At 45.4% G+C, this 10,663-nt stretch overlaps 1 protein-coding gene across 1 annotated transcript; it reads right to left on the minus strand.

Annotated features, from left to right (window-relative positions):
- Positions 1–2,966: 2,966 nt before the first annotated feature.
- LOC311051403 (putative C->U-editing enzyme APOBEC-4) lies at positions 2,967–7,532 on the minus strand (the record flags this gene model as incomplete). Its single annotated transcript, XM_084065969.1, has 4 exons — positions 2,967–3,322; positions 4,195–4,453; positions 5,933–6,128; positions 7,246–7,532. The coding sequence occupies 4 exons, from the start codon at positions 7,530–7,532 to the stop codon at positions 2,967–2,969; spliced, it is 1,098 nt and encodes a 365-aa protein (XP_083922095.1).
- Between the last annotated feature and the right edge of the window lie 3,131 nt (positions 7,533–10,663).

Below are 10,663 nucleotides of genomic sequence, written 5' to 3' on the forward strand. Positions count from 1 at the left end.
AGGCTACATTGTAATGCAAGTGAATGACTTGACGCACTACTGCAGCAGCTACTGTTCCCATGATCAATTTATCCTTCTTTCTCTCAACAGCAGAGAAGAATTCTCAGGGCTATATAATAGGCAAGTGAAACACACTGGGGCTTCACACAAAGTGCTGCTTAACCACTTAAAGCTCATAGCATCAGTATTGTGGGGAATATAATAACAGAAAACAGAAAAGTATAGAGCCCTGACTCCTGAGGGACTTCGCTCAATCATATGGGGTTTATGTGGTGAAATATGAAATTAGGTTGAAATAATCGTCCAACATAACTCTGTGTGTGTGTGTGTGTGTGTGTGTGTGTGTGTGTGTGTGTGTGTGTGTGTGTGTGTGTGTGTGTGCGTGCGTGCGTGCGTTCTTGCGTGTGTTCTTCTGACCCTTCTTCGGCAGTGTGTGGAATTCTACTCAGTTTTATAGCTCCTGTCTGTTGGCTCTGACAGAGATCTAGAGACAGTGGATTGGAATGACATGAAAAAGCGTGTGTGTGTGTGTGTGTGTGTGTGTGTGTGTGTGTGTGTGTGTGTGTGTGTGTGTGTGTGTGTGTGTGCGCGCGTGCGTGCGTGCGTGCGTGTGGTAGTATGATCTTGTAAAGGGCAGACGGAAGGAGACAGGGAGGGAAGGAGGGAACAGAGCATGATGTCCCAGAGAGAGGATGTGAGAAGAGTCAACCTGCTCTGTATGCCCTGAGCTAACAGTGGTTTATAGACTAAATAAATGGCGACATGCAGCCTGAAGCATGCGTCGCACATGCATGTACCATCATGTTGTTGTTCCGTCTAAAAGCCTCAGTTCGACTTAGTTGCGTGCCGGTGTCGCGCTCAGTAAATAGCAGATCTACAAGCTCTTTAAAACCCACTATTATTTCACAGCTGCCGAAACATCAACCAATCAGTGGCTTTGTCCCCTTCGACATTGGACATGGACAGCTGAGAGACGGGACATGCCGCCATCTTTTGGTCACGCGTGGAACAGCAGGTGAATTATGTATTGGCAGCTTGTTGTGAATGCAGAAAAGAGACAGACCCATACCTTTTTTTAAATCATTAAAAGGTAAATGTGTAATTACTTTGATGCCAGTTATATGTCCCCAGTCATATAGGCTACTGAAGGAAAAAACATGCACCTTTCTATTATGTTTGCTTGAAATGTAATTTTGCCTTTGGCCCTCTGCCATATACAGTAGTGTGCAAACATGAAGCTGCAGCAAGCAGCATGTGCATACTGTACACGTGCTCTCTCTCTCTCTCTCTCTCTCTCTCTCTCTCTCTCTCTCTCTCTCTCTCTCTCTCTGTCTGTCTCTTTCTTTCTTTCTTTCTTTCTTTCTTTCTCTCTCTCTCTCTGTCTCTCTGTCTCTCTCTCTCTCTCTCTCTCTCTCTCTCTCTCTCTCTCTCTCTCTCTCTCACACACACACACACACACACACACACACACACACACACACACACACACACACACACACACACACACACACACACACACACACACACACACACACACACACACACACACACTGACATTGGCAGACTTTAACAGAGGATGCTGGGGAGAGATTAGCAGCCGCAATGCCACTTGGCCAGTAGGTGAGAGAGTCTGTATTTAAAAGGAAAGAGCAGGGTGTCAGTATATGGACGAGTGTGTGTGTTTAGTGTGTGCATGCACTCTGCCTGCATGCTGGGGTGCATCATGTAAGTACAGCGTATGTGATGCATGTGTGCCATGACAGAGCAGAAGAGTGGGCCTAATTCACACAGCTGCCAGCTGGCCAGAGGGCAGAGAGAGATGGACTGTAGATGAGAATGTCAGAGGACTGGTGAGTTAGAATCCACTGACCCTCAGAGGAAGACTGGAACAATGAAGAATGTGCAGCGTGAACAGATCTGTAAATGACTACTACAGTATGGACTTGGCAGTGATTCAACTCTCTCTCCCTCCCTCCCTTCCTCTCTCCCTCCCTCCCTCTCTCTCACACTATCTCTCTCTCGCTTTTGCTTCCCTCCGCTCCCTCTCTATCTCCTCACCCTCTTCTCCTTGCTCTGCTGCAGTAGGCTACAGAGCAAATGCTGGTGTAGTTTATGGAGGTTTTCTGCCTACTCACTCAGGTAAGAGAAACACTACACATGGCACTCATACTTTGTGATGAACCTGTATGCGTGTTGGTTGATACATTAGGCTGGCTTTGAGGACGAAAGCGTTGCACATTTGTCCCTGTGATGCTGTTCTCTGATTGTGTAATTGGGCTGTCAGAGGTGAAATATTGATATAGCTTGAGCGGCTTTATGAATATTAGTATTGGGAGTTGGTGATATATATGCTGCAAGTCTACATTTTTCACCTGCATGCATGCATTTGTATGCTCGTGCGTTAGTTCATTGTGTGTGTGTGTGTGTGTGTGTGTGTGTGTGTGTGTGTGTGTGTGTGTGTGTGTGTGTGTGTGTGTGTGTGTGTGTGTGTGTGTGTGTGTGTGTGTGTGTGTGTGTGTGTGTGTGTGTGTGCATTATCTATGTACAGTATGTGCACGTGTGTGTGTATAATTATGCAACTTGACATGAACATCTATTTGTGTTGACATTCGTGAGTTTGTGTAAGATGTATAGGTGTGTGTGTGTGTGTGTGTGTGTGTGTGTGTGCGTGCGTGCGTGCGTGTGTGTGTGTCGGGGGGGGGGGGGAGGTTAGAATGTTGGGAGCAACAGAACACATATATAACACGACCATCTACAATATTCATAGTCTGAGTCTGCTGTGTACTCTTAAACACTGTCGTCCCATAAATCACAAAATAGTCTGATATCTTTGCAGCATGTTTATATGAAAGCATAAGCAACGTATCTTTACTTAAACAGCTATCGAGATTTAAACAGAGAGCCACACTTAAGAAATCATTACGAAAGACCATTTCACTTTGACCATTAACTTCCTATCCTGAACACTATTTGCGTTTTCTGGATTCGTGGCCCCTCTCGGAGTGCCTGTGCTGTGATTGGGCGACGTTTGGCGCCCCTCCTCTCTCTGTCACCTGCACCACCTCCACCGTGCGACCCCCATTCTGCAGCAGAGAGCGCAGGGGGGAGACGGAGGTGTGAGTCGTGCGGCGACGAGGCGAGGGCATCCGTACGTGTCTGACTACATTAACAGGATGACATGGAGCCAAGCCGGGGGCCAGGGCTGCCTCTTCTAGCTGGCTGGGAGCTCCGGGGAGAGTCAGGTGCGGTGGAGGCAGCAGTGTGAGAGGAGGAGGACGGGTGGTGGGTGGCTGTCGAGGTCGCGAGCTCCTTCCTGGCAGGGCTGTCACCATTACAAATTTAAGTTTAAGACGATTAATTGTCACACAAAGTAGGCTTCATAATCACAAATTGCACAGGGCAGGTATGACAAATAACCAACCTCAACCCTAACCCAAACAAACGAAACAAAATAAATTACTTACACTTTTTCCCCCCCGCGGAAATATCTGATCTACAAGCTGTAAGCTTGTAGATCAGATATTCCTGCTATTTATTGGAAAATGTTTGAAAATGTATGACAGTTTTTCAACATGGAAAACGGTTATTACTATCTCAAATAATTGACGATTAGGTCAGGGGTCTTCAACAGGGGGTCCGGGACCCCTAGGGGGTCCTCAGAGTTACTACAGGGGGTCCGCAAAATCTTTGTGTGATATGATAATTTTTTTTTACATTAACCACTTGAACCCTAGTATCCCTTTTTCTGAGGAGAACTTTAGCCAAAAATAGCCGATCTACTGTGAGCTTGTAGATCGGCTATTTTTGCCAGAGAGGTATAGGTGTAGAGGGAAAAAAGGGCAGACCAAGTAAACAAAAAAAGTTTAATCAGAACACAATTTTATACAATATGTAGTGGGGGTCCCTGCTTCATCTCTCTCTCAGCTAGGGGGTCCTTGGCCTGAAAACATTGAAGACCCCTGGATTAGATGATTATGATATAGCACTGACGAAAGTCCCAGGACCGATACGTTTCCAAATTTTATGCACCCCTCACTATGAGCACAGAGCACTTTATGAGCATATAAAAATAAAATAAATACAATTTTCTCTGTCTAAGGAGACTTCCTTAATAGTTTATGTAGCGAGCGAGTCTTTTTCTGCCAGTTTTCGAGTAGGTGATAATGTAATAATTGTACCAGCTATCCTACTTACTTCCTGGCCGTGCGTGGTGGGCCCTCGGTGGCAGATCCAAAAACGCGGGTCCCATTCCTGTGATGGCTGATGTCAGAACGGCATTCCGTCTGTCAGCCTTGTCCCTCCCTGGTGACAGCGAGTGCCGTAAGACCGAGGAGGAGGAGGGGGCGTCTGGGACGAAGGCTTGGAGCAGGTGACGCCACACGGCCCCCGAGATGGGGCTCAGGGACAGCCGAGGCCAGAGAGACGCCAGGCTCCGGAGCCCCGCGCGGTTCTCCTGCGGAATGAATGGATGAGTTGAGTGTGTCAAGGACCATCCACATTGATATGTATTTGGCTGCGGAGCCCCCATCGGAAAAAGTTTAGTGCCCGGCCGGTACCCATGCTTACCAACCCTCCTGGGTCCTCAAGGAGTTCCCTTGATTTTGACCATTTCTCCTTGAGGATTCCTTGACTGTCATTTCGCCTTGATTTGTTCTTGATTAGGGGGGGGGGGGGGGTTTCTGACGTTTTGCGTGGCAACCCGTATCATAAGACCACTCAGTACACTCCACTCAGTATACACACCCGAGAAGGTGTGAATGGTCTGTTTGTCTCTCTCTATCACTGTGTCTCTCTCTGTCTCTGGCACTATGTTTCTGGCAAACACTCTCATCAATGAGAGAGTGTAAATGTTACACGTCGCTGTACAGTATATTATGACTGACTACGGTAACTACAGTCCCACATACAGAATACACATAGCATACACTCCATGTATCTGATAAATTGTAATTGCATGCAATCATAAAGAGGTATTTACTTTTAAGTAATGAGTGGTTATTATTAAAGACGGCTCTTTAATTGCTTCAGTCATCAAATCAATTTCCGTAGGCCTACTTTTGGGCTTTTTCCTATGCTAGTAGAGCCTGATAACAGTATAAAACTCCCAAAATGCACCAGAACACAGGAAATGACATCTACTCTGTTAACACACACACCTAGCCAATGTATAAATGGATAAAGTGGTAAGGTGACTGTGATGCTATGTTAACTACTTTTGCTGCCCCCCCCCCCCCCCAACCCCCCACCCCCCAGTTTGAGAACCAATGGATTAATCAATCACTTTAATGCAACCCGCTTAACGCAGCACATATTCACCTGCTGGGGTTTGTGAATGTTTTATGAAGATTATTTCTGGCTCATTAAACAGCGCAGTGGAGAGAGAGACTGAAAGGACAGGAAGCCCTGCGTCATAAATATTTTCCACCAGGATATGAAATGAGATATTGAGCGACTCACTCTGGCGGTGTGGCAGGCTCATCAAAACATTACTTACATTACATTTGCCGTGATCCATTTCCACAGTGCCCAAACATCAGTTTGAAGAACACTCTTGTTTAGGGGATTAACCTGAACCAACCCCACCACTGTTGCCATTGCCATGTCTGCTTATTATAAGCGACTTTGGGCTTGTTTTTCTGTAAAGTTGCTTGTAAATATCGGTAGTTGTGGGTTGTGTTTTTGTTGGGCTTGCTTCCAATTTTTTAAGTTATTGTTTAAATCAGTTCTCAAATATTTGCATGTCAAGGACCCCAAAGTTAATGTATTTCTCTGCAGACCCAATCTAATATATTCAAATATATTCCAAATATTTCACTTCTCATGTGGCCTAGTCGCTTCTTTTGGGCTTGTTTTCACAGACCTGGCTGCTTATTTCTCTCACAAAATCTGGCATCGGTGAACCCCACCCAAAAAGGGCAAACAAACAGCTAACCTGGTATTGTGGCTGGCTGGGCTGGGTGTGGTAAAGCCGGGAGAAGAGCAGGTCCAGTCGTACCCAGGGGTGAGTCTGGACGAAGTGCACCAGAGAGCGGGCACACTCCCTGCCCGCTTCCTGGCATGGGCTGTAGTTACTGTAGAGGAGGATGGAGCTGATGTCATCACATACCTCCAGCAGAGTCCACAGATAGCTGAGGCAGAAGAACAGAGGAGAGAATCAGTCAAAAGAATATAATTGAATCTGTCCAGGAATCTGGTGTTGTCTCCTTCGTGATCTAGCTTTCCCAGTAGCTTGTGGGTAGCTTCGCTGTGTTTAGAATGAGTTATCTATCAAGTAGTTAACCACTTAAAACCCTATATGGTTAACTGAAGTCCCTCAGGGCTCTATACTTGTGTCTTCTCTGTTTTCTGTTATAGTGGGGAAAGCTTTCGCAGAAAATAGCCGATCGACAAGCTCGTTGTGAGCTTGTCGATCTGCCACAATACGGATTCTGGGGTTTAAGTGGTTTAAGAATCTGCCCGGGAATCTGGTGTTGTCTCCTTCGTGATCTACATAATAGAAACATAACATAGTTGGCCCTCCTGCATGCCCACTCCACACATTTCCAACCATATCTTAATATACAGTAATTGGTCCTCACTAATGCTCATTATAAGATGGAACCTTTTCTTCCAGTCTACTCACTCTGCGTCTTATTGGTGGGCTGTGGACAGTTCAGAAACCTGCCCAGCAATGACATCATCGATGGGGGTATTCCAAGCTAATGGAAACTACAGCCTCTCTCTTCCCGGAAAGTTAGCGTGCTGAAATGGAAGCCATTGTTCTTGCATTAATAAAAAATAAAACGAGTTTGAAAAATTACCAAATCTGCCTACCGATGATGTCACTGGTATACAGGTTTCTGAAATGTTGACAGCCTTCCTCTGAGGCACACAGCGAGTAGACAGAATTGCTGCCATCTTATAATAAGTAATTAGTGAGGATCAACTAGATTGCTTTGCTACTAGTCTCGCGTGGCCAGACTGTTGCAATTTTCAAATATTACCGGTCATACAATCTTGGACACGGGAAGCTCTGATCATGATTCAAATATAACGCGGATATGAAGCCTCCTCCCCACATAAAATAAATTCAAATGTAAAGACATTTTAAAATATGTTTTCTTGAAGGGAAGTGCCAGCTTCCTCTCTCGGGTTTCGGAAGGTGTAGTTCCAGACTCTATATACTAGCATTCGGAGATTGTGGAATAGTTGTCTGGCTACGCGAGACTACTTTGCAATCTTGACCAGAGTGTAACCCTGACTGACCCTCGCTGGTAGTCAAACAGCAGGGTCTCTGGGTGGTGTCCCTGGACCGGGCAGCCAGTGGCTCGTCCACTCTGCACCAGGACTCCAGAGGAACCGCGGAGCTCGTAGAACAGCAGAAAGCACTCTGAGGCCCCAGCAGGGCCCGCTGCTGCAGCAGGAAACCCAAAGGCCTCACAGAAGTGCTGGTAGGACACCGGTGCATCAGAACCCGTCAGTACGTGGTGAGGGCACCGAGGGCACCGAGGAGGAGGAGGAGGAGGAGGAGGTGCCACTTCCTGCTCACACATCCTCACAGACACATCTAAAAGAAACAGGAGAGAATATCGTTGCTGTCGGGCAGACACCTCTTATCTCCATATTCTAACTTTTTGTGTTTTTTCGTAAATTAACTCGCTATTTGATCACACTACAGCGTCACACAAAAACATCAAAAGTAGCAGATCCGCAAGCTCGAAACGCGCGCGAAGCACCGCGTTTCGAGCTTGCGGATCTGCGATCTGCGATCTGAGACGATTATTCAGTTGTTGTGCTCTAATTCACTGGTTCTCACCCTGTGGGCCCCACTGGTGGGCCACGAGGGTTGTTGCAAGTGGGGCCCCTAAATAATTGGGCAAACACTGAAATCTTAATGATAATATAACATTAATATTGAAATGTTATACCAATAAATAAGAACTTAACTCATACTACGTTTAGGTTCCATTGGAACACAAATCGATCGATTGGTCATTATGAAACAAACATGCTCTGAAACTGCACGTGGCCCACCCACCTGACTGACCACTAAACCACTTAAGTGGTCAGATGGGTGGGCCGTAAACGCTTTTCAAGTGGGCCCTTGATTGGCGTTTCTTTATCGTGAATCCTAGGCAACTGAGCAAACACATTAGAAGTGATTGAGAGTTTATCCATATACACTCATAAATGGGTTGATATTTGTGGGTGTCATATCCTATGCTGATAATAAGAACACTATTTGAGAATGATATCTCTCTCCATGTGCCGGATGCAAAGCTACTCGAGGATGACATGCAAATGATAAGCGACATATTCTTAGCTGTCAGGGCGGGGGAACAGTGAGCTACTTGATACTGTGTTGCTGACAGGAATTGCAATATCACAATAGCTTTTATTTACATAACAATGTGCTGCTGCTGTTGTTGTGTACGTGTCTGCAGTGAGTCAGTCATGGTGGAGTGTAGCGGAGGAGGGAAGAGGCTGGAGCAAGCTGTCTGATTGTTACACAATGATTATCATCCTGTCTGATGGTACAGATTCACAGGGGTGGGCACGGGTGCCATCATTGGCACAGGGGAGGGCAATCACTGGCACACTGGCATAAGTGTGAGAGAGAGGATTTGCGGTTTTAAATAAAATATATATATTTTTAAAATAGTCAATCTGTATGCAAATTATATCCTGCAAATAATTCTACACATTCATTCAAACACAATCAAAATCTGTCGGAAATATTTTATTTTGATGTGGTGTCATAATTAAAAGTAATGTTGATATGGTGCACTGACAATCAAGAAAATAAGAACATGGTACTTCATGTCAAAAAGGTTGCTGACGCCTTCTAGGCCGATACACAATGATCATCATCCTCCCACCACATCTTGTTGCACATCTGACTCACGCAGTTGAACATGGAGGAGACACACACACATACAGTGCATACAAACATAGCTCTGCTCCATAGCGTTAGAAGGAGCTCTCTAACGCTATGGACCAGAGCTAATACAAACACACATACAGGCACTCAGACAAACACTTAATGCGTTGCTAGAAACACACCACACACACACCCACCCAGACTAACTCACACACACACGACACACTTTCCCACTTGGGTGCAGAATTATCCACACACAGATTTACACACGCACGCACGCACGCACGCACGCACGCACGCACGCACGCACGCACGCACACACACACACACACACACACACACACACACACACACACACACACACACACACACACACACACACACACACACACATGTCAGAGGATAAGATAATGAACGTGAAAGAAAGTGAGAATAGAAAAGGGAGAAAAGGGAAAAGGACAGATACAGCTCTCTGTTGTTCCAACACTCACATCAGGGCTGGTGCTGGATCTGCTCTGTGGTATCAGTGGTCCAGACACTGTCTGTTCTCCCTCTCTGCAGTGTCTCTGAGAGGCTGATAATGAGCAACTGTTCAGTGTCGGTCAACAAGACAAGTGTGTGTGTGTGTGTGTGTGTGTGTGTGTGTGTGTGTGTGTGTGTGTGTGTGTGTGTGTGTGTGTGTGTGTGTGTGTGTGTGTGTGTGTGTGTGTGTGTGTGTGTGTGTGTGTGTGTGTGTGTGTGTGTGTGTGTGTGGGGAGTGTTCTGTTGTCAGTACCCCCTGGCAGCTCCATGTGCTACTATGGTAACAATGCATTACTCAAATAAGAGACCAACATAGTTGACCAGTAGACTGAACTGAATATATATTTTATATTATTTGTATCTATTTATTATTTTGTTAGGTTTAGTTTTTTCGTCTGTATTTGTCAATGCATGTACCAACAGGACAACAATTCTGTTTGTTTGTTTGTTTGATTGATTGATAATTAGCAGTACAGGTAGTACTTTTCAGGACTCAAATTCCAAAATAGCAAAAGTAGCAGATCTACAAGCTCGAGCTTGTGGATCTGCTACTTTTGATGCTTTTTGTGTGACACTGTAGTATGATAAAGCATTGCATTCATTTATGAAAAAACACAAAAAGTTAGACTATGAAGTTAAAGGGATAGTTCACCCCCAAATTGACTTTCTTTCTATCAATTACACACCCCATGGAATGACCAGTGGCAGCTCCGGTAGGAGACTCAAAGTGTCAACTTTGAGTCTCCTACCGGAGACATTAGCATATTTCCGCCGGTCATCAAATTGGCTTAGGAATGCGACAAAAACAAAAAATCTCCATGAATTCAAGGCTTCATGGGGTGTGTAATTGATAGAAAATAAGTATCTTTTTGGGTGAACCATCCCTTTAAGAGGTTTCTGCCTGAGAGCGATGATTTATTCTCAACTCACTGATGTCCAGCTGGTAGTCATTTACAGTCAGCTGAGTAGTAACATGCAATCCAAATTAACAACCTTGTTTCATGGTGATGCTGTGTAGCAGCTTGTGCCATTCCTAGTCCCACCACCAGAGGGCTGTGTTGTGCAGTGAACATATACTGAAGTACATCAACGTGTGTGAAATGTGTCAAAAGATGAAATTATTTCATATTTTAAGCTCTAATTTGAAGTGTGTGTGTGTGTGTGTGTGTGTGTGTGTGTGTGTGTGTGTGTGTGTGTGTGTGTGTGTGTGTGTGTGTGTGTGTGTGTGTGTGTGTGTGTGTGTGTGTGTGTGTGTGTGTGTGTGTGTGCACACACACATGT

The sequence above is a fragment of the Gymnoscopelus microlampas genome (genome assembly GCF_963454915.1).
Source record: "Gymnoscopelus microlampas genome assembly, chromosome: 9".
NCBI lineage: Eukaryota > Metazoa > Chordata > Actinopteri > Myctophiformes > Myctophidae > Gymnoscopelus > Gymnoscopelus microlampas.